The sequence below is a fragment of the Oxyura jamaicensis genome, chromosome 6 (genome assembly GCF_011077185.1).
Source record: "Oxyura jamaicensis isolate SHBP4307 breed ruddy duck chromosome 6, BPBGC_Ojam_1.0, whole genome shotgun sequence".
NCBI lineage: Eukaryota > Metazoa > Chordata > Aves > Anseriformes > Anatidae > Oxyura > Oxyura jamaicensis.
In genome coordinates, this window is record NC_048898.1 from 8,806,041 (window position 1) to 8,831,029 (window position 24,989).

Here is a 24,989-nt window from a genome sequence, read left to right on the forward strand (position 1 = left end):
GGGCGGGTCCCCGGTTTGGTGGGCTATCTTACCTGGGCCGGGCGCCCCGCCCCCCCCCGCGGTCTTTTACACACCCCCCCCCCCCCCCCCCCCCCAAAAGGAAGTTGTAATGAGAAATTTGAGATGTACAGTTACACCCCAAAATGACAGACACAGGTATTTTATAAGATATTGGTTTTTAGTTTGGTACCTTTTTCAAGTATTATACATTTAGCATAGTAGCACCTGAAACTGGTTTTGGAACGTGAGTTGTTTCTAAAAGACCGCTGCAGTTCTCAGCAATCACAAACTTGCTGCTTGGGAAGAAACAGAGTAAAAAGTGTTTCCTATGTTTCCTGTCACTGACAGATTAGAACCATGAAGGCTGTTAAAAATTTCCTTATCCAATTTTGTCAATGCATATAAATTCTCCTGCAGTGTAAAAATGCAACATTGTTCTGAGAAGACCAATTATTCTCAAAGGATGACGTATGAGACCACAAAATCCACCTTTTTCTTCCAGTCTCAGGCCTTTGTACTAACTGCACTCTCACTTTACCAAATACTTTTTTTAGATTTCTATTTGTTTAAAACCACATTGAGAAAAGGCTGAAATAACGGGTATAACTATAAGGATTTGCAGTGGAAAATTTAGCAAAGGGATTCCTTTATGATAGCCCTCAGCGTTAATGGGAATGAAATGCCTTACTGCCAGGCCAGCAATTTGCAGATTAAAACACCTATCAACAGCCCCATGTGTTACAATATCCAGAAACTCAAATCAGTCACTAAGAAGGTCTACAAGACTATTCTAATATGGTTCCGATTGAAATATAAGGGGACTAAATCTTGTTTACACTGAAAATGATCTCAAAATGAAACTGCATTGCTGAGTTTCTTGCTCAGATGGGAGTATATCATTAAGTCTACACTATAAAGCAAGGAGAGTGTAACACTTTTTGACTAAGCTAATTCTGCTGGAAACTTTCTGCTGCTCAAAATCTCTTTATTTTTGTTCCTATAGGGAGACCTTTACCCTTCTCTGTCCCACAAATTTCATAACGTTATTAACCGGCACATAGATTTATTTTCTGAACATGGGCCACTAGATGGCAGAAAGTACTTGCAGCTTCTAGCTTGTACCTCCCCCAGACAACAATAGTGCTTTCATATATTCTAAACAGTGTAGTATGTAAAACTAAAGCATTTGAGACTATCCGAATCTTTATGTTACTATATGAATCTTTGGATTTTTTTTTTTATTATTTATTTTTTTTTTTTTTTCTGGAAGGAAAATATCCATTGACAGTAAATTAAGAGCTGATGAGAAGAATTCCAAATTCCTCAGTAGCAAGGAATCAGCTTCTTCCTATGGCTGTTAAGAAACCTCTTCTACAATTCTCCCAGGATAACAATAGTCCTGTTGTTTCTCGCCTACTATGAGAGAATCTGAGGGCTCAAGGAAACCAGGTGATAGAGTTTGAGTTACTGAATTATTTGAAGTATTCACTCTTGAACAGTTAAGGGTCAGTTGACAGAATACTGATATTCTGAGAAGCTGTTCTCTGACATACTGAATGTTAGTGCTTGTTAGAAGCAAAGAGCCCCTCTTAGCTGCTGCATATATGTTGGAAGACTTTGGAAATACATAAACATGCAAGGTGAATTTATATGGCAGTAGCTACTAAGAAAAAAGCTGTTCATAACAGGTTAGAGATATAGTAAGATAATAGTCCTCTTTTAATAACAATAGCTAAAATCTCATAGTTAGTGAAGCAGTTCTAATGTATCTCAATGAAACTATTTTAAAATGATTCCAGCCTGTTCACATAGAGAAAATGTGGGAATAAATCCACCCTTTAAAATTAAATGATAATGGCTGAAAAGTTAGTTCACTATGGAGAAATCAGAGCAGTTGCAAATGCCCAATATTTGTCATTTTTCAATAATTCCCTTGGCAACTGGGAAAAGAAAAATAAATGTTGCTTTCCTTTTACAGTGGCAAGTGGAAAAAGTAGTGTAAAAGAAATAGATGAAGATAGAGAGACAAAGACCCATCCCTAGTGTTTATCCTTCAAAGGAGTCTAGATTAACCTGAACCCAGATAAATCATATGCTGTCTACAATGGTTGGAATAAACAAACGGGGAAATGTCAAACAGAACATTGATATTATGAGATTAAGGGTGAAAAAGTGGAAAAATTTGTAACCTGAACTTACTAACTAAAGACGATCATTAAACAAACAAACAAAAAGACATAAAAATGGCACCTGACCTGCATTTACTTTTGGATCTCTGGATTTGAATATCTGACCATTTTGTTAGGCCCTCTGCGGTATACAGCGTTTTTCTTTGCATGAACAAGAATTGGCTCTTAGGGGAGGGAGAATCCTTTCACAAAACCGAGTGAGCTAGAAGTCACCTTATTTAATTACAGAGCCTCATAGGTAGGAGCCTTTTGAACTCACCAATTAGAGATGAAATATTGCCTTCTAATTTAGCCTAGCTTAATACCATAGTACATAAATAGCAACAGCCCCAGGGTTTAAAGAGATTGGATATAAACTCTCTGTTCTGAAATCTTTAAATACTGTTTACCATTCCCAAGTGAAAAAAGAAGCCTCAGGCTAAGGTGGGATACAGTTTTATGAAACAGAAAAGTTGTTGATGCTGTAGTATAATAAAGTTTTATCAAGAAGGTGCATTAGATTCAACTCTGATCTCAATAAAAAGAATAAAATGAGAGATCACCAGGGTGATCCCAGTAGATTCCTATATATCTACTTCAAGCATACCAATAATCAGCACGTGTTATTCTATGCAGTAGAGTGTGAACTAACGGAGGAGTGTTAAGTAGAACATAATCTTATCACAACTTTATTGTCCAGAGAGATCTGTCTGCATTCTGAAACCTTTTCTTGCTCAGAAAAGCTTTCTACCTGCAAGCGCCTTAAAACTATATATCTTGTATTTGCTCATCACTTTGTTGGCACTGTGATTTCCTGTGCAGGAGACCTGGCTTCTGTTCCCAAATCCACCCTCTCTGATTTGGGCAAAACGCTTCAACTCTCCAAGCTTCTGTTCCTCCTCAGACTGACAATCTTTCACTTGTTTTCCTTGCAAAGGAAAAACTGCTTTTAGTGCTAGTGTACTTGGCAGAGTGAGGGAGTTTCTCAGGCAGTAACTTCAGTCCTACACAATGCTAGATCTGATCTTTTGAAAAGAGCAAGTGCAAATGGAAAACTCAGTATGTACAGGCTCTAGCTTCTGCTTATTTTTATGTGATAAAGCTCCACCCAAGATTAAAGCCTGGTACATACAAACACAGAGGCAGTCTCTGCACTGAAGATTTTATCTGATAGTCAAAGGGTGGAAGAAAGGAAGTGTAATATTTCTATTTTATACATGGGAACTGAGGCACAGAGATACTACACTTTGCTCAAAGTTATACAGGAAATCTGTGGCAAAGCCAAGAACAGAACTGAGATCTGTTTTAACCACAAGCCTGGCCTTCTTCTAAGTGCCGCTGCTTTTGTCTTGCTGGTTATGTGAGCTGAATTTGCTCCCTTACTGTTGCTTCCAGTGCGCTCTCTCTCTGTTCTGTGTGAGCTTATTTTTCTTCAGAAGATAGGAGTATAACTTTCTACAAATGATAAATAATAGTGACATCTGTGGAGAACATTGCATTTTAATGAATATAATGAGATCAAAATTTCAGCATAACTTCTTATTGAAATTATGGGGAATTCTGTCCAAAACTTCATTACGTGATCTGCTCTTTCAGTTTTAAACCTGTCTTAAACATACTACACAGCAGCCTTCTAAATTATCACAAAATTCTCAGATCCATTCCTGTTAGAAAATGAAGAGAGGTCTTTGAAAATGACTTCCATAAAATCTGTAAAAGCCAGTAGGCAAACATTTCTATAATGCACATGGATTAAAAGCCAGTGATTGTGCTGAAATCCTCGGCTTCAGTCCAGAATTAATGAATGATAATGGGACAGACCATAATTAATTGTCATCCGAAGCTTTGGTTATTTTTTTACTATCAGAAGAGAAGACTTTAAAATACTTCTTTGTTTCTTTTGGCATACTTAAAACAGCACCAGCACCAGTTCATTCCTACACCCCTGCCAACACTGAGCCTGCAAGCCGTCCTCCCTGGGTAACGGATGACTCCTTTTCCCAGAAATTTGCACCTGGAAAAACTACCACCACTGTCACAAAGAACATCCTACCGAGGGGTGCTCCAGTACCATCTCCTGCCTCAACTTCTGCTTACCCATCTCCAGTTTCAGCTTCTTCCCAGGCTCCTGCAATAGCCCGGGGAACAATTCAGAGGGCTGAGCGTTTTCCAGCCAGCAGCCGAACCCCTCTTTGTGGGCATTGTAACAGCATAATTCGGTAAGGTCCATGAGGTTTTGGAGAGGGATGAAGCAGAAAAGAAAATATCACAGGGAGACTGGTTATTGTATGTTAATATATAGTACCAGAGCATAAGACTCAGTTAAATTACCCAGCAGGGATGTCTGTTGTCTGCTTCATTAATTTAACATTTCCAGAACTCATTTAGCTATTGTGTGGTTCACTTTTTATCACTGCAAAGTTATACATGCTAATTGTTTGTTTCACGGATGCTGTGGCAAATCACTGTTTGCTTTTTAAACAAATTTCTGGTCCCTACAGTACTCCTTGAAGGAGGTACATACCACTATGTTGAGAGAGTTGGGGGGCAAGGGGAGCATGGTAGAGAGAAAAGGAATGAGACATCATTTTGGAACAGCAGCCAAATGTAATTGTTGCTTTTGTGTCTGGAGAAAGATAATGCCTACACTTTATTACCAGTGATTCATAGCATGCTTCTCCCTTCTCTCCCAATTCATTCTGCTGGACCAGTGCCCAGTGTTACCCTGTGGACTGCTAAGCAACTTGAAGTAAACCATGTTTAATGCAGTCTTACCCACTAAAAGGAGCTAGTTTTGTGATGTGGAACTGCTGCTTGTTGTCTTTTATATATTCTGAAATAAGAAGTCTCCAGTAATAAAAGAATGAAATCCTGATAGCTACACCTCATTACAATTGCAAGTAAATCACCAAAAGCAACTTGTCTTCCATACAATAAAACAGCAAGATAGTCTGACGCTTCTAGTACATGCAGGATGCAGCAGTCTCTCAAATGAAAAAGAAGGCAGGAGACAGGAGCTCTCATGAGGTGTAGGTGGGTAGGTTTGGAAATTTGCCTGCCTTTTCATACTTACAAAGAGTACCTTAATCTTCTGTCTTACATACCTCGCTCTGTCTTTTCCTGTTGTCTTTGCAGCTGGTCACAAAGATCACTTACAGCTTTGCAGATACAAAAACAATTGACTACTTTTCCAACAGTTGTTTATAAATGTAATATATGTGTCTAAACAATAATGAAATATTTTAACCAGTTGGCCAAGTTTTTAGTAATAATTTTGAAAAGTACCATTTCTGGTCAGGTTTTCTTTTAATATGCACCTTCATAGTTTTTCATTGCTTGTTATACATGGATGCAGTATCTAGCAAAATGGGTTTGTAAGCAGTATCACTCAATACCTTTGTGATACAAATTATGTTTGTTTACAGGGGTCCTTTCTTGGTCGCCATGGGTCGCTCTTGGCACCCAGAAGAATTCAACTGTGCTTATTGCAAGACTTCCTTGGCTGATATGTGCTTTGTGGAAGAGCAGAACAGCGTGTACTGTGAGCGCTGTTATGAGCAGTTCTTTGCACCAACCTGTGCCAGGTGCCACACCAAGATCATGGGGGTAAGCAAGAGAACCATTTCTCCAGCTACATGATTCACTGAAAATAGAAATAATTCAGACTGTAGACAATGAATGCAGATATTTAATTACTTCCCTTTTGGATAATAATTTCCTAGGCTGTTGATAATTTCAGAATGAAAAACACATTTTATAACAAATTTTATGTATCCAAAATCAGAAATATTTCTGTCCTTTACTTAAGTCTTACAGTGTGTAATCCAATTACAATCTCCCAGGTGTAAATACATAACACTTTCTGGATTGTTCTTTGCTATCGAACACACAGCATATTTCTCTTACTTATCTTTTCCTTATTTTTATGTTTCCTTACCTATCTTTTCCTTATTTTTATTTTTATACAAGACTTAGTCTAAAGCTCCATGGAGAAGTCAGGAATCTTAAAGAGGCCGATTGCTCTTGCTGCACCTCACTGTTAGCTAGCAACACAGCTGCTGAGAGTGATTCTGCTGACCTCTTCTGATTAAGAAAATAAAGAGTAAATAAAAAGATCTGAATTTCAGAAAGGCAAAAATAGATGCCTCTTTTTTTTTCTGAATACACTCATGCCTAGATGCAACTAAATGTACTCTACACATACCTTAAATGAGGAAGCAAGAAGTACCACGCTGGTTTTTACTGCTTAGCTGTAATCTTTTGATAACTGTCTAAATAGTGGTATTGACAGAGTAGATGCTTTTGCTTTTCTCTGCAACTGCCAATTAGGGATGGCAGTCTTAGACATTTATGGTGAAGCTCTGGCTCCAACCAAGTCTTGTTTGCTGCAGCAGGAGGAGTAATTTTATAGCAGAGTACTGACTTAACTTATCTAATTAATGCTGGCACAAATCAGTTCCCCGTTATGGATTTTCATCAGGAAAATAGCAAAGATGCCAGCTGCCTCTATTTATATTAATAAGATTTCTCAATCTGTTTCTTGCTTCTTAGCTCAGTGAGGTTCATAAATGGATCCAAACCTATTTATCAGTGATAACTGTTTTGCAAACAGTAACAGAGGTTAATGAATCTCAGTGGTGATTCTCTAATGAGATATATGGTAAACATAAATTAGACAATTTTGCCTATTCACTGGATTGAAAGCATGGAAATAGATTTCAGTCCCTTTTGTCTTAGTCAATGGAGATTTAAAATTGTTCAAAAGAGAATCAGAATCTACGTATTTAATCAGAAGCAACATAAAATCAGATGTAGATTCTCAGCTGCTTTAAATCAATGTTTCACTGAAGTTAACAAAGCTAAATAAAATTACTCCAGTTGAGCATCTGGTCCTTCGACATCTGGACAGAGATGCACTGTCAAGCATACTCCTGGGCACAAGTACAATTGACAAATTAGCAGGTAACTATGCATCAGAGCTCAGTACAACAGCTTTTGGACTTGCAGGACTTCTGTATGACAACATAAAAATGAATAGAGATTGCTCGGTACTGGATGGAAAAAAAAAACTGATAAAATCTGTTTTTTTCTGCTCAAGAAAAGGAGGTTTGTCAGAGTCTGGCTGATGACTCTCTGCATTAGTTCAGGAGAACATACGAATTTGGGTAACTTACGTTCGTGAATACTGTAAGCTGATATTCATGCCAGAAGTTGTTAAACCCTTGCATTGCTTCCAATCATTTATTCCTATCCTGCGTTACCCATTTCTTGGTGTTGGATAAACTTTTGTGTGGCTGTGGACACGACTAAAGAACTGCTAAGGGTTAAGGTAACCTAATAAAGGAAGGTGTGTTCCTTGGTTTAGTCACATAAATACTTGTTCATGAGTGTGGTATCTGTGTGTGGAGGAAGAAGCAATTGAGCATGGTGGGAGTCTAAGAACATCCCGTTTTGGTGACAGAGACTTACAGTTGCTTTACGGTGTTTGCAATTACACACAGTATGGGTTCATCACAAGCACGTGTAAAAGTGTTTAAAAACTGTGACCTGTACACAATCAAGCTTTTTTTACTGTAGAGAATGTCAGTTGCGGGGATTTTTTTTTTGTGATTAACACATGGCCTAGGAACACACATGCAGACTATTTTTAAACTAATCACATAAATCAAAATCAAAGGACTTTTTTTTCATTTTCACATTAGTTTCTAAAGAGTTTTTGTGAGAGTCTTAAAGAAACGAGTACATAATCTAAGTTGCTTTGAAAACACCAAACTTAAATCACCTATTACTTGCATGCGTTTCTTGCTCTTAGAGATAAAATTATCCTTTAAAACTTAATTAACAAATCACACTCTTGCATCGAAGAGTTCATAATGTTAAAACAATAGGAAAAAAAAAAAAACAAATATTTGTGCAAAATATTTCCTGCATCAGCAAGTAGGCATGTTGATACAAACAGCTGGCTGCACTATGTTGTTTCTTTTTGGCAAATACATTGCTCTAGAAAGTTTGCACTCCAATTTCTTCTCTCTTCCCAAAGGAACTCAGTTTCTGTCACAGTAATCTCTTTTGAGGAGAGAAACTGGCTGATATAGAAGTTAAACGTTTAGAACATCTCTGCCTTGTATTTGTTCTTCAGTAGGTAGTTGCAGTGCATGCTATTCTGCTGGAGATTTTCGTTTGTTTTACAGGAAGTGATGCATGCCCTAAGACAGACTTGGCACACGAGTTGCTTTGTCTGTGCCGCTTGTAAGAAGCCATTTGGGAATAGCCTCTTTCACATGGAAGATGGAGAGCCATACTGTGAGAAAGGTATGGCAAACAGGATGCTTCTGCTTAGTAATCATGTGCTTTATGTTGTATGGAAGCAACATACGAATAAAGCAATTGCTGAATAAAATAAACCAGCTACCTATCCAGAATGGATCTTGCTTCCACTGTCTGCATATACAAATGTTTCCTTCTTGGTATTTTTCTCCACTTTCTGATAGACTGGCAGAGTGCTGGTCTTTTTGCCTCTATGTTCCAGAGCACTTTACCTTTCATTTATCTCCCTCCACTTTTGCTCCTGTCCCCATGCCTTGCCTGGTAGATTCTATGCACCAGAAAGCTACCTATTGCAGGGGCAAGAAACTCTTCTGGTAGTGCATCAATACAGCATCAATACAGTATGTGTGGTTTGCTGCCCTTATTTTCTCTACTAAGTTGTTTAATACTTCTACTCCCCCCCACAATTGATCAAGATATGAGAAGAGCTCTGCCCAGATGTGCAACACATGGTAATACAGATTTTGCTTTTTGAGTGCTGGAACAAATGAACTGCTTCTTGCCAACTAAGATCAGAAAAGGTCAGGATTTCCAAAAGTATAGAAAGAGTAACGTGGTTTAATAACTGGAGCTTGCCATGCAAATGAGTTGCCTGACAGGGTCAGGAAGCAGGCAAAGGTTAAACTGGTATTCCCACTGTAAGCTCAGCCTTATCCATTTAACATGCTTCTGGCCTAGTTCTCTCTGGAGATGCAGTCTTTATGGCTGTACAAATCAAATTTTACATAACAGAGTAACTCTTAGTGAAGAATGAAAATCCTACATGACTGATTTGGTACCTACTCTTTAAAGTTGGAGGCTTTCCCATAGCCTCTAATTACTCTCACAAATTCCATAGATGTTTTGAGTTTTTGCTATTCTTTTCCAAGGCAAGGTAATTCCATATTGGACATGATATTCAAAATAAAATTGTGTTAAGCAGCCAGTGTGGGGTTTCTGTAACGTTCTTTCTTAATGCATAAAAAGCGTAGCATTTCAACATTAAATAGATGACATAAATCTACTCGTGGAAACTTAAACTATGCTCCTACACCACCCTTAAAGCTAACACTCACTGGCCATTAGGTTGTGCTTTGTATGACCATATTTGTCCGTATAAATAGCTTCCACATACATTAAAGCTAATGTAAAACTAATGTGAGAAACATAACTTTGAATTTCATGCACTTTTTATGCTTGTTCTGTGTTTGTGATGACAGCTTGTAGTCCTGTGCTGGCATAGGATGCTGCACTGAATTTGTATTTAAATAATGAAAAAAGCAGCTCTAAAATTTCATTCTGGGAGGGGTTCACTGAATGTAGTAGGAAACTCTGGGCAAAAATAATAAAAAATCTTCACTAGAAACTTCATTTCTCTTGGGCGTAATATGATTATGTTAAAGAATTTTTTCTAAATTCACTGTTTTTGTTTGTTTGTTTTTAGATTATATTGCTTTGTTCAGCACAAAATGCCATGGCTGTGATTTTCCTGTTGAAGCTGGAGATAAATTCATTGAGGCCCTTGGACACACTTGGCATGATACCTGCTTCATTTGTGCTGTAGGTTCTATACCAAATACTATCTAATTTCTTTATGCTTTTATCGCAAGTTGTTAAGTAACTTCAGAAGATCTGGAAGCAGAAATGACTAGCATATGCCTGAGGATGCAGAGGGATTGAATTTCATTTTTTACTTGCAGATGGGGTGGAATGGGAGTAATTTCTCTTCTCTGTAAATTTTTATTAGAATTATTAAATTTGACCATGACAAGTGAATGCTTTTTAATCAACCATACAGTTTTAGAGAATCTGTATGTACAGTTACAAATAGCACTGTTTGCTATTATTCTTTCCAGTATTTACCAAATAAATATAAATCTGGATATAGAATAAGTTAAAACCATACTGAAGAGGATAGCCATAATTTTACAAAGCAGCACAGTTTACAATTCTATTTAGAATGCTTGATGAAACTTGCAACGGGGAGTCTGTTTAGAGAGAATGAACAGTAATGAACAGAGAAGTTGGTCACACTCTTCAGTCTGTGGCATGCGTACAGCTATATAGTGTGGCTGTGTTCAATGTGCACAAAGTAGTAAAAGCCATATGATAAATGGTACTTTTCATATAGATCTAATGCAGCTGTGCTGCTCCCCAGTGTATTGTTCCTAAGGTAGAAATAGTTAGAACATCTAATTAGTTAAAAATAGTGTGTTGGCCACCACAAGTGAGAATTTCTAACATTTGTTGAACTTTAAAATTCAGGTTGAAGAGTAGAAAGTATAAAAACATTCATAAATATCTTAGGCTATGCTGGCTACTGGTCTTTCAAGGGTACATGAAGTTAGTAGCACAATGGTGTTCTGTGAATATGGAAATTTCTTTGAAATTCTAACATAGAAAGCAATACCAAGACAGCCATTTTCCTTCACAAACTAACAGCTATTAGTCACTTATAAAAGACACTTTACCTGGACACTTCCTGTTCTTTTTTGCTTGTTCATTTAACTGGATCCTTATGTATTTATTTAATTAGTAACCCAGTTTTTAGCAGAGGTGAAATCTGTTTAATTAATGCATTTCTCACAGCTGTTTTGCAGGAGCTAATTTTAGTTTCAGTCAGCTAAAAGTCATATGAAAGTAAACAAGTGACCTTTTTGATAAGCTTTTCCTTCTATCCATTCACATGGTTTTCCTTCTACATGAAGTGGCACATCACTGAGGTCTTAAGCCTGACATAAGCATTTGGGACCACGTCATTATTCTTGCTCCTAGATTCTGATGTACTGACTTCCTTAAGTGGTTCTGGTTAACTCTGACTTGGCAAGTGGTGTTGCAGTGCCCTGTGTGGATATCCATACAATTCCAGGGCAGTTAAAACTGATCTAAATCTGGGCTGCCCTGCCCTCAGCCATGCATTTTCACAAGCTTTATGTCAACACTGGCACTTACGCAGCCAGGCAGTGAATTCTATTGGTTGAAAAAGAACCTGGTAAGAAGTAATTTGTTTTCAGTGCTATCAGCTGTCTGAATGATTCATTCCTTGATCACATAAACACCAATATCCGGACAAAGTACTGAAGGGAATGAGTATCTGTTGGTACCCTGGCAGGGTGGTACCCCTGGGACCATAGTAGCTAACCAGAGCTGTTAAAAATTGTAAAATTGTACATTACAAGGATCAGAATTCAGGTCTTAAAGTCTGAGCCAGCTGCATGTGCTTGAGTGTGCCACTATTCCTTGAGGTCTGCATAGGCACTATGGACGTGCCATGCTGAAGATGGTTAAGTGTCCAGACTTCATCTTAATGGAAACTAGTGGATAGTGGTGGCAGGAAAATACAGAGGTAAGAGCTGATGCAAACTAAAACCTAACTTAAGCATGGAGTAGGCAACCTGCCAGGGCATGCACTTTGACCCAGGAAATCAAATGTACTCATCAATCAAATGTATCAAATGTATCAAACAAATCAAATGTATTGTGTTGTCTAGGCATAGTCAAAGAAATGTGTGGGGGAAAAAAAAAATACAGTTCAAATTGATAATCACATTTATTTCTTTTTTTCTCCATTTCTCTGTCTCTCTCTTTTTTTCCTCTGTGATTTCTGACTGTATTTATTATTAATTCTAGGTATGCCATGTGAATTTGGAAGGTCAACCATTCTACTCCAAGAAGGATAAGCCACTGTGCAAGAAACATGCCCATGCCATCAATGTTTAAAAAAAGATTTGGAAGTCAGTAATGTTGGGAAAAAGTGATGACTAACTGGGCAATTACAAAGTTGATATCCATGACTAGCATTTCTCTTGGTAAAAGCTAGGAAGTTGATACTTCTGAAGTTTAATTTTAATCTTTCTTATAAGCAGAACATGCATTTGCATGGTTCATACAAAAACCTACTGAATGAATAATCAAAAACTAAAGAACTAGTCCATTTGAAAATAGATTATTAGTGCAGCAGTTTGAAGAAATATTGATTAAAACCTGTAATATAAAATGGAATATAGAAATACAGTTTCAAATGAACTACCCACTGCGGTTTTACTGCTTAGACCACACACTAGTGTTTAAGAATAACAGGAAAAGTCCTTTTTGTAATAACTCATTTTCTTTCCTACAAAGAATAAGTGCTACATGAACAATAATATGTAGAACCAAAGGCCATAGCTTTCAAAGGGAAATAAATAGGCTAGGGTTTTCTCTATGAAAAGTGTGTGCTATTCCATTATGTTGTGGTGCTACCTCATAGCATCAAATACTTTAGATTCTTTCCAAATAAGAAGTTTGCCTTGAATGCATATGTAGCTGGGAAGCCTAGGAGACAATGACTAACCTAGTTTGAGAACGAAGTGGAAACAGAATTAACTAACTCCTTCCACACACCCGTAAGATTGAGAAAAGCCAGTTGGGTCAACCTTGCTAGTGCACTGGGCTTTTACATGGGTCGTAGATACCTCACTTTTAAATCATAATGGAAAAGGGCAACTGGCTTTTCCAGCTTGCTCTTAAATTGAATGGAATAGGGCTGGCTGGAAAGGAACTATGGCTATTAATTCAAAACCAGATTGCCTTTCCTCTTGTGGAAAAAAAAAAACATGGAAAGTTGCTTTGGTTTCTAATTCCCATTGATATCAGTGGGAAATCGCAATCTACATCTGAATCTTCACATTGATTAACAATGACTCACTTCCATCTACTACAACTAGGAAGTGGTAAATAGCTTGCAAAAGTTCCCTACTCTATCCTACAACTTTCAAGTTGCTCAAACGTTTATCAAACTTTTTTTTTTTTCTCTCCCAAAAAACAATACTTGTAGTACTGGTAATGATTTTGAATTTTTGATATCAATGACTTTTGCATTGGAGACAACAGTTCTGTCTAATAGAAAGTGGACTTAAAATGGAAACCCTGATCACTATTCAAATTTTATTGATTTGTTTAAATGAGAATTGTGATTGTGTGTTGACAGCTTATAGTACTGACAGTTTTGAATTAGTATTGCTGAGGCTGAGTTCTGTGGGCCACATTCTGGTGCCACCTGCACCCTCTTGTACCTTCTGTTTTGAGTCACCAGGAATGACTTGTCATTGTCTGCCTTTTCCTTCCTATGGGTAATGCCCATTTTAAGAAAATAGGTCTTTTTAGTGATGAAAAACTACCCAAAGCTTTAGGGAGAAGTGGGGGAAGGAAGAAATAGAAGAAAATTGGGGTTCTGAAATGTGAATTGTTAGCTTGGAGGCAGTCCACATCTTGGAAAAAAATAACCTAAACTGCCTGTGGCAATTCTGACATGTATGACCTGAGTTTATTCAGTAGGTATCATAGTTCTCTCACTGATCCTAGCAGTGATCTGATCTGAGTGCTACAGGGTCAGATTTTTTACATATGAATTATTCTAAAATTATTACATTATATGCAAAGCCTTTTGTTTTTCTATAGCAAACACATTTTCTGTTTTCAGTCAGTGCTGGGCTGGTGTAAATCTGGTTCCATTGATCACAAAATCCAAAGCTCTGGGCTTATAATATTCTCTAGAAGAATTAACTGTAGTCGTGAAAATTAAATAATTATCAATCATATTTAACTTCATTAAATACCTTTTTTAAACTATGAGACAATTCTATATTTCCTTTTAATTTTTGAATGCCATCATAAAAATGGTGTGAATTATTCTCTATTATTTAAGAGAATTTATATCAGCATATTACATACTAAGACTGCATTGAAGATGCTCTGTAGGCAGATTTCTGTGTTACCCACTGACTGGGACTAGTCTCTTACTATCAGCATCAGACTCTCAAAACAGGGAGTCAGACTCCTTGGCAGGACACAAAATACTAGGGCATGTGACGCCTCAGGAGTTTCATGATCTATTCTACATGTGTGTGTCTCTCTCCCTCTCCACCCTCAGTATCCCTAAAAGCTCCCTCTCTGCTGTCACTGTGAAGGAGTGAAGGTTATAACTATGATTCTATCATAACATTTTGGAGATGGCCAGAGAGGAACAGCTGCAGCTTTGGCAGGGGTACAGTCTGTGCAGAGATGGTGGTAGGCTGCAAGGCTGGGACTGCTCCTTTTTTCCTCCCTGTTTACAAGGAGATTGCTGGCTGAAGTGGCCCAGGTCAGCCTGTGAGGAGCTCAGGTGCACAGTGGTGTGGGACATAGGAGGACTTCCATCAGGGCGGGGGAAGTGGGGCTTGGATCGGAGAGGGCAGAGCACCCACAGCAGCCAGAATGTGGGGGCTTGGGAGGCCTCCAGTTGGGTGTGGAAAGGTGAGGCGTTGAGGAGAGGGGGAAAGTCCTTACTGAAGCTGGGGCTGGAGGAAAGGAAGAGCTAGATAAGGCCAGTTGCACAAAGTTGACATATTAGATACTCGGGGTGGGGCAGAGGGTGAAAGGGAGGAATACCTAGGATGACTTGCTACAGTCAAGGAAAGGTCTTGTAGCAAGAAATTAGGGTACATACAAGGAGCTCACATATGAATGTATACAGAAGGGGTGAGCAAAGAAGATCCAGGATCCCACCTAGTAATTTTGAAGTCAGCAGTGCAGAAGGGTGAATGCAATATGTTTAAGTATAGCTGAGCTAGCTTGCGGAGTTGCAACAGAGAAAATGCAGCAGCACAGACTTCAGTGGGAGCTGTACTAACTTGACAGAGTCCTGAAAATTTCCTTGGACAGCTAATCTGCACTGCAATGCATGCCCTGACTCCAGCTGGTGTCTGAGCAAGTGAGATTAAAGCTAGTTTACATATCCCTGTATGAGGTACAGTGATATCTCTGAGTGAAGAACAGAGATACCCTGAGGATTATCATGTAATAAATTTCCTGTTTTGACTTGTGCTGCTTCATAATATGGTCCAAAAGTAGGGAATCCACTTACCTGCCCTTGATATCTATGATATTTTTTTTGCACATATCCAAACCAGAAATTTGTGAATAGTAGCATAGTATTTTAACTTTCACAGGGGTAGAATCCCACCTAACTGCTGATACTCTTCTGCCATATCTCACCTTTGTGATATGGGGGGGAAGAATCATAGATAGATCTGTAATTCAGAATAGGGCCCTGCAACTATCACTGAATATAAATGCTGTACAAAAATAGTGTTTGCAAGATGAATAATGTGTACTTGTTTATGTTTTATGTCTTGTAACTGATGCCTGGGATAAGTCGTAAGTTCCTCTAAATATTTATATTCATTCTAATTAACGTGGGACTTTACATAATAAAATAAACATCCTGGACCTCTGAATGATCAAATAAGAAGACCTGTCTTTCATCTAATTAAAAAGTGTTCAGTTTCTTTTCAGTCAGAGGCTTCAAAAATGATCTTAATGCTTATTCTCATTTTCTGCTGTTTTTGCAGAAATTAATAAATATAACATTTACAAAGAAGACTTTGCTTTTATTATCTGAAAAAAAAAGCAGAACACTGACCTGACTTCTTCTTCATGTTAGTTTTTAGTGTATTGGATTCACACATAGCACATTTCTAAAATTAATTTAAAACAAGGAAAAGTATTTTACTTTGGTCCTTCAGTGGTCAGCACTTCGGGAGAAATCTTTTGTTAAAGACTACTCATATTTATGTTAAATAATGTGAATGTCCACAGCACTGAACACATTTATTAGCGTTTAATGCTGGGCACACTAATGTTTATTGGCAAGACTTGTCTCCAGGTAGCAGATATTAATTTGTTTAGTATTTATAAACATTGGAATTTGAAACGGAGTGATTTGTTGCCTGCAGTGATCATACTAGAAGTCTAGGTTTTATAAAATATTGACATGTCAACTTGATGCCACAAGTGCCCTTGCTTTTAGATACATATTTTTATTAAGTTCCTAGTTATTTCAGAAACAGAATATAGCATGGTTTATGAGGTGTGAGTAACTGTACTCTGCATGGATTATCTGTGCCAACATGAATAAAACAGTCTAGTAATAAAAGAAATGTACAAATACATTTAAAGCTTTATGATTTGGGTATATTTATTAATATAGCATGTGAACAGCTGACAGCTTTTAGTCATGTAGTACTGATAAGAAAGAGTATACAAGGTTGTATTCTCTACTTCAGATTTGAAAATAAAATTAAAAGCATTGGTTTCAACTTTATTGTATATCAGTCTTGAATGTTTTATTAACCAAATTATGCTGTTTTAAACAAATGTTAGTGTGCTTAAAAGATGTAGTGTACTAACAGTACATGTTGTAACTTAGCACGACTTGTATATTCACAGACCTTATTGTGTCAACAACTACTGTTTATAGTAACTTTACAAGGAATGGGTAACTTCTATCTTGGGTTACATGGATGCATCTGAGAACAAAGTTTGATTGCCTAAATTCAGGTGGGTGTTCTTCCGTTCCTTAGCAGAAATGACTTGAAATAATATACAAAATGCTTTAAATGTTCTCATTGAACTCTAGTGCCAAAAAGTACTTCCAAATGAAAGGATATCTTCATATAGCAGCATGGCTTATTAGAACAGCCATTTTGTGCATTCCTAATCCACACCCCTCAGGCATGCGGTATTTTTAAAGATACAACTAATTATATTAAACCTAATTAAAAACTTAGATAATAAATGGACAGACTTGGCTTTAGATGGCATTTCAAAGTACAGCATAAGGAACTGAAACTTTGCACTCTATTTTATACCATAATTTCTGTTTACAATGTGCTTAAGGTAAAACATAATTCCTAAGAATGACTAGAACGTACCCAGTTTGCTGTCCGTTCTGAATTGCTGTTTTTCCAGATTGTCTGTTCTGACCTTTAACCTTTGCACTAGCCATTTGTGCCTAAACAGTGCACCATCATCATGGGAGTTCAGCTGTAGGAAGTGGAAGCAATAGAGGCACAGTACTATGCCAGCTAATAGGGTGCAAAAAGTGAACAGAGCAAAGTTCATTAGAGAAGGACATGGTTCAAAATAGCATGACAAGTGTTGCATTAAGAGCTTCTTAATAGAAGAGAGATTATACTTTGCTCTGAAGAAAATGGTGATTTCAAAACTATAGGCTTTGGCATTGTTTTTCCCCTTAAATAATGAATCTTAAATTCTGCCAGTTTCTGTTGATTAAGAAAGAAAGGAATGTGTGAATGAGATTGCTGAAACCATTATTGAATACACAATGAAATGCTTTGTTCTCTCAGCCAAATCAGAGTTATGGATGAGATTCAGATTATATTCAGGCACAAATTCTTTGCCGTATGCATATAAAACGTGCCCTTAGATATCTGTTAAAAATACAGTTCCTCCTCTCTTAGGAAGATTGTATCAAAGGAAAACAGAAACAAATGTATTAATAAGGACTGTCAGACTGAGTCACACGATTTTTCTGTGTAATAAGCACAACCTGATTTTTTTTTTGTCATAAGAAACTAACCCTTTGAACATGTTTTCCTTTAAAATTTTCCAGATTTTAACCGTGAGGGAATAATCAATAAATATGCATGAAGTGTCATTAATATATCTTCCTCTACTGTAAAATATTTTATAATCTTGCTACTTTAGAATTCAGATTATTTTCATTAATGACAAGTTACAGATTTTTTTCTGCTTACTACGTGCAGTGTTACTGAAAGAGTTGAGGTCTTTCTGAAACTGAAGTTTTTATTTATTTTTCCTTTAATTACAACATGTACATTAAAAGGAAAAATATAACTTTCGGTTTAATAAAGGTGATGGTCCTTGTGGAAGGAATACAGCTTGCTACCATATAGCTAGGAAAATTGCTATTCTTTTGGTATGTTTTATTCTTATGGTGCATTATAGGGGTTGTTCTGGATTTCTAGGAAGCTTTATAACTATGTATATCCATAATCTCAAAGGTTCTCATTTCAGAAGAAAATAAATATTTACAGTATTTTATTAATTTTAAGATCTAATCATACATAGACTGGAAAACAGTGTTGGGATCAAGGTTTAGCTTGGTTTAAAGGCATCTTAATGCTGATGAATGCAACCATGCATAAATGCATGTATGGAACATATGCATGAATTAAACAGCAGACTCAGAATTGAGTCTCTGGTTCCCTTTAACTGGATGCATTTTAAACTTGCAGTATTTCAGCCTAAATTGTGGGAGTTGTATAGTCCATTTACTATACACAGCATAATAATAAAGCATTAAACTGCATGCAGAGACCTAGCTCTTGTTGTCAAGTGTTTGTGCTTTATGAGAGAGCTCCTCTAGACTTGGCAGAGCATGGGAGATGTGGAAGCAGAAAGAAGGGCACACTTTCAAAAAATCTGGATTCATATAAAAAACCACACCACTTCAGATGACAAATAAGAACTTTATTTATGCATTATAAACAAAAATCAAATACATTTCACAACCAGATGTTGTTCTGCAGTACCTAATGCCAGTGGTAGGCCTGCATCTTCCGTGACCATTTTTCTTTTTCTTCCTGGAAATTCTACCCCGTGCTGATTCTGAGGACGTAATAAATTTGTCTGTTTTCTGCACATGTGGAAACCTGAACTGAGTTACTGTTACACATGCTTGCAAGCTGTGTAATAATTTGGGGTAGGAAGCAAAGTAATGTGCTGTGAAGCTAGTGGAAATGTACTCAGCCTAATGCATCCTGGAAATACCAGATTTACTGAGATTTATTGTGGATACACAATATATATGACACTTACTGAAAGTTTCTGCTTTACTGGATGTACATTACATAGCATCTATGCTACACTACACATACTTTTGGCCAAAAAATCATTGCAAGAAATGGGGTAGTCCTAGCCAGAGGTGTTCAGGTTCTAGCTATCACATCAAATACAGCGTACCTGAATCTAAACTCTTGTTATGGAATAATGACAGAGCACAGTTAGCTTTTGAGACCGTATTTCCAATGCCAGCTGCTGCAGCAAAAGCAGCAGCAGCAAAATGTATTTTATGTGGATGATGATTTTCTGCCATCTGTCTCACGTAGACCAGTTTCTGCAATGGCAGCTTTTCTGAGTTGGCATTCTGCAGTTACTTTTCTATGACCCTGACTAGACTGAATTCAAATTTGCAAAGATTCCGGTTCATTTGGCAGAATTTATTTGTGCTCATGTTGAAGGACTCCACTATTCCCCCACATCACTTATTTGGTGATGTTATACACCTTATGGATTTTAAACAGGTTGGTGGTGTTAATTACACCTATGCATGCCTATGGTTAGGAGGAACATCCTTAAAGATTAAATTCTTAGTAACAAATACAAAACAGATTTTCCCCCTTTTATGGACTTACGTGGCTGTTGGAGACTTCACTGATTTTCTAAGCCATCACAGAAGCTGCTCTCCGTCTGGAAGCTCCCTAAGAAGAAAAGTTCAGTGTTACTAAAAAGTAGATATTAAATTCTGGGGGCAGCATATATAACAAGGGACAAGATTTGCACTATTTTGTACAACCTCAAACAGTCTTTGCTCTCCCACAGTTCTCACCAAAAAAAAAAAAAAAAGTGCGTAACAGAAATGCTGGGCTGTTACTACTGCTTCCTAACTCTGGGTAAGACTCCTCATCCCATCCCCCTGCAGCTTCAGGAACTTTATTGGCACAGAAGGATATAAATTACATCTCTGTGTGCCAGCTTCAGAGAATCTGGCCACAAAAACTTAAGCTGAGAAGATTTTTACTCATCCTGCTAACGAACAGTGACAAAGTCTTCTGGTTTCTTCTGATCTAGTAACATTAAAAGAAAAAGGAACAATCTTCAAGCCGAATGTTTGGTTTGGGCTTTTCATTATTAAGTTCCACTACTTAAAGTTGAACCATTGCTATCAAAGAGGGCACATGTGAAAAGAATAAAGTTAGATATAAATGTGTGTGAAAACGTAGAGAGAAAGTGCCATTAACATTACGATTAACCACCCAATTTACCCTTCCTTTATTCATCACAGGATAATTCATTGTAACTGAATTAATGGTGAAAGGTTCAGTAATAGGCCTTCCTAAGGAAACAGGAGCAGTGTATCAGGATATCCTTTTTCCGCCCCAGCGTACCAATACTTTCAATTTTATATACAACGGAAGCAATTAATTGTAACACAAAGAAGCACAGCTGCGTTTCCTGATGGCCACACGTGCAATAGCTACATTGTTTAGCATTTTGAACGTGTACACTGAGCTGTTCAATTGCTTTGAACATTTTATATTTTGGGTAGTAGCTTTTGAATTTATAATGGCATTTTAATATGCTAGTATCTTAGATCCAATCCTGCATTCTTAATCAGGTAATGTTTTGCTGATGTCAGTGGGAGTTTGAACTGAATTAGGTATAGCTGCCAAATCCTGAAATGTGCAGACACAGGCCATTTCTCACTAGAAGCAAAGGAAGTTATAGATTGTTTGCTGGGAGTTGCTTTTAGTTGCACGTGATGTTTTTTTTTAAACTTGTTCAAGTTCCCGTGCATATTCAGGTATCTTCAGGACTGAGGGAGAAAAGCTTAATTTCTATGCTTTAAATTTCATTACACATTTTTAGATTAGGTGACTGCTGTGACTGAAATACAAGCGTATCCTTTTCTTTTTGATCTAGTAGACCTGTATTACATTGTTTGTATGAGAGTATGGAAAAAAGAGGTAAGGGGGAGTATTTTGCTGCATTTCTTCTTATTTACTGGTGAGGCATTCGTGGTTAATTATAATTACTTGGTTCATTTGTTTTGTGTAGGATTCAGATCTCTTTCATTCTAACAACCTTGGAAAACAATGTTTTCAGTTCTGTAAATGTCCCTCTTTGTAAATATCAACACTACCCAACACTGCCAGCAACAAAACTGCCTGAATCCACACCTCTTGAGGACAGTTATATTACGACAGACTTTTTTCTGTACTATAAATAGTTCTCCTTGTTTAACAGCAGGCTAAAGACCATTTTCTATTTTAGCATTCAGTTTCTGTAGCTGAAAAGGACAGTGGTCAAGAAGTGAATTATTTGTTAAAAAGGCTTGAAGAGATGAAGCCTCAGCATCAATAGGAGAAAAGTTAATGATATGTTAGAGAAAAGTTACGATATGGTTTTGGATCTAAGGATTACTCAAACTTGTAAAAGAGACTAACAAACCCCTCCTACAATGAAAGGTAGAGAACCACAGACATATGTCAATGTATTACAAATATTCTCAGAGAGAAGCTGATAAGTAAAGTTTCCTTGCAGATCATTTGGCACTGCAGAGTGGCAGTTAATTCTGAATGTCATTTTTAAAATCAGCACTAGACTCTAACACTAAACACCTAATCTTGTCAGAGCAAATGAGAACTTTATAGATTTTATTTGCTTGCATTTAGGGGAAAACACATTACTAGCTTTCCCCCCAAAAAAACAACAACAACAACAAAAAAAACAAGGCATAGAAAGAAAAGAAAAATCAATATAGGAAATTTGGTTCTTGACTGCAAAATGTCTCCTAGAGCACTTGTAAAATCAGGCAAAATACTCCCCTTACTACAGCCTTTGGCAAGATGCAGTTGTGGTCCCTACTGCACAGCTCATTAAGGAATCCGTTTGCATCCCACAGCAGCTGCCTAAGGCACGTCACAGGTACAGACAGCTCTTATGTCCTCCTTCCTCGCTGTCTGCGTGCACAAGGGTAAAGAAAAATCTGGTCGGCAGAGACCAAGAAGGAACCCTGGAATACACCAAGTGCTTCACTGTGGGAAGAGTTTCCTGTTTCCTCCTGCCTGTGCTCTGCACATTGAGCTGGCACTCTCTGGAGTCTCTCCTGTCCTGCCCCATGCTCAGTCCCACATCACGCCCTTCGGGCTGAAGGTTGCCCGGGACTTGCGGTGATGATGAATACTTCTTCCTTTTTCATATCAGTGCTTCATGAGGAGAAATTTGTGCAAAACACCTTCCCTCCCACATTGATTGATTCTGCCTTATTGAATTAATTATGCTTACATTTAAAACATAATACAACCCATGACATGTCTAACTAATAGCTCAATTAATGTATAATCAAAAGAATGTGTTTTCAGGTAAAACAGTTCTGGAAAAAGACAAAGCCAAATTCACATCGTTTAAAGTGAAAAAATTGTGTCCCTGTCTGAAGGGCAATATTCTTTTAATATGTAACGTGGAATATTTATTTTTGTAACAGTAACAGAGAAGCACTCGTCTAATTGCAAACAGTTTTCAAGAATGCATTTGGACCACAGATTTTAGACATATGAATTCCAGAGACTGAAGTGAAGAAGGATCTACAATGATAACATCCTATCACATGGATGACCTTCTACCTATACATATGCCTTTGTTCTTAAAGATCTTTTGATATTTAAGATTTGCAGTTCCCAAGTGATTCCAAGAACTAATAAGAAAATTCTGGAGAGGAAATGACAAAGAAAGCAGCTGGAAGGCTATCCAAAAATCATTATTTTAGGTTTGTAATACAGCTCTCTTCATCCTGACAGTCAGTCTTGAACTGCTCTTTATGTGTTTCATGCTAGGCTTCCACAGCCCATCCTGGCCAAGTGCAGAACGAACACATGTTTATTTTCAGATTTTCAGACTGCAGTGTCTATGAGCGTTGCTCTATTAACAAAATAAATACCTCATGTTACCAAAACCTGACGTGTCCAAGTTTTTGCAGATTCCTAAATCCTGACCAGGTGAGATGTCTGTTACTGATAACTAGCTGACTGAAACCGTGCGTCTTTCTGAGTGCCTATCACCTACGTATTTGTCTTTGATTTAAACAGGTATCTTTACCTATCCCAGAAGGTAAACAGAGCAAAACAGGTTTGATTCTTCGTGTTATCATTGACAAAAATCTGAGGTTAAATTTTCACAGTTTCTCTCGTTAGGGGAAATAAAACTAGGCTCTTGCATCACCAGGTCGAACGTCTCGCACATCAGTATTGGCGAGCAATCCCCTCTTCTCACACTGTTGTATGACTGTCAGTGCGGAATTTTAATGTAAACACATTGTTTTCATACTTTTGTTGTTAATCCATACATTTCAAAAAATCAGTTTATACCTATACCAAATTGGAACCATACTGTATGTAAGTACTGCACTGTTTTGAAAGATACCAGTACTTTCCACGCGATGTTTCATCAGACATCCCTCGCAATCCTGTGATCCAAATACCTTTTAAGGTTGTTATGATTCATCATTTTACATCAAGATTCAGCTCTGTCTCCTACAGCACATATATTATGATAACGTAGTTTACTTTTACTGAATTTATTTTGTGATTAAGACTAGTATTTACACAGCCCGATACTCCTTACTAAATGCAGCAAAAAGACATACTGGCATGGCAACGCAAACCTCATCCTCAGCAACATTATTTTTGACATGACAGGGGCTATCACTTGAGTGATAGCACTTCAGTGCCTGACTGCCTTCAAGAGTAGGAGCCGAGACAGTAATTTCTGTGATTTGCAATTTTACTTATCAGAAATTGGTTGAAAACGATTTATTTTGTACAAGGTTCAAATTAGTTTTGTTTTGATCAAACAAATTTCAAGGCTAGTGCCTTTTGCTGGATCCAGGCACACTGGATTCAAATCACTATCCAACATCTGAAAAGCCCAGGACTGTATTACCACGCAGATTATTATTTAAAGAGATGCTAGCTCTAACAGCTTTGGTTCTGCTTGGGAGCACACACACGCATGTTGCATTCTTCTTCCATATTGAGTGTCTATTCTGTTGCTATAATCTGATAGTAGACAGAGTGGAGGAACAGCAGACTCATATTTTCCTCTGAAATTATAAACATAAGCATACAAGTTCTGTATTGCTTGGCATGAACACCGTGATCTTTTCTTTCTTGCAGGCTGTCTTTGTTTTGGACACCAACGGATTTTTCTGGATCATCAGAATTTTTTTTCTAAAAGTCTATTAAGGCAAGACCTGTATTTTTAAATGCCGCTCACTGTAGTATCTGGCCACCTACAGTTACTAGGTGTGCCTTTAATTGCCTGCATTTTAAAAGAGTCTGCAAAGGCGATAGGTTTGAAATTGCATTTCCTCTTTTGTCTTGCTATATGGGACAGAACTATAGTGAATGTGAGAGTGCTGAGGTGCCATCTCTGGAGCGGAGTACACAATACAGATCCTATCTGATACTAGCACACAAACGAGCTGGACTGTGGAGAGGCCATCACAGTGAGCAAACCACTGTTTCTCACAATATATGCACATGCGGCTGTTTGGCATCCTTGAGTGAGATTGCTTCTCAATTGGTTACTCTCTAGAAACAGTTTATCTGGGCAGGCATCTTGACACTAGCAATTGCTGATTATTAAAGGGTGTTTGGGGCTACAGCAAAGGGAAAGTCAGTGGGTTTTTGTTATCCATATGTCCCCATAGTTGGCTTCACGTACCAAGTTCTTGATGCCAAAGAACCATGTAATGGGACAACTGAAAGGCAAGACCATGTCAACAACACAACCGCTGCCACTTTGCTGAGTGAAGGATTAAAAACAGCAAGCAGGGTGGGAACTGTGCAGTCTCCTTGTCATATGGCATACTGTCATTAAGGCTCCTTCTGC

At 37.6% G+C, this 24,989-nt stretch overlaps 1 protein-coding gene and 1 long non-coding RNA gene across 22 annotated transcripts in view; one reads left to right on the forward strand and one right to left on the reverse strand.

Moving 5' to 3' along the window:
- The window catches only part of LDB3 (LIM domain binding 3), a 118,380-nt gene extending 104,645 nt beyond the window's left edge, over positions 1-13,735 (forward strand). For all 21 annotated transcript variants that reach the window (XM_035329596.1, XM_035329601.1, XM_035329598.1 and 18 more), the window contains 5 exons: positions 4,087-4,387; positions 5,594-5,774; positions 8,360-8,480; positions 9,919-10,034; positions 12,105-13,735. In XM_035329596.1, coding sequence (XP_035185487.1) covers positions 4,087-4,387; positions 5,594-5,774; positions 8,360-8,480; positions 9,919-10,034; positions 12,105-12,194 — 809 coding nt within the window. In that variant the 3' untranslated portion in view covers positions 12,195-13,735. The remainder of the gene's footprint in view (positions 1-4,086; positions 4,388-5,593; positions 5,775-8,359; positions 8,481-9,918; positions 10,035-12,104) is intronic.
- LOC118168898 overlaps positions 1-24,485 on the reverse strand; it is a 75,310-nt gene extending 50,825 nt beyond the window's left edge. The window contains exon 1 of the long non-coding RNA XR_004751850.1: positions 19,733-24,485. This is a non-coding gene — a long non-coding RNA (uncharacterized LOC118168898). The remainder of the gene's footprint in view (positions 1-19,732) is intronic.
- Between the last annotated feature and the right edge of the window lie 504 nt (positions 24,486-24,989).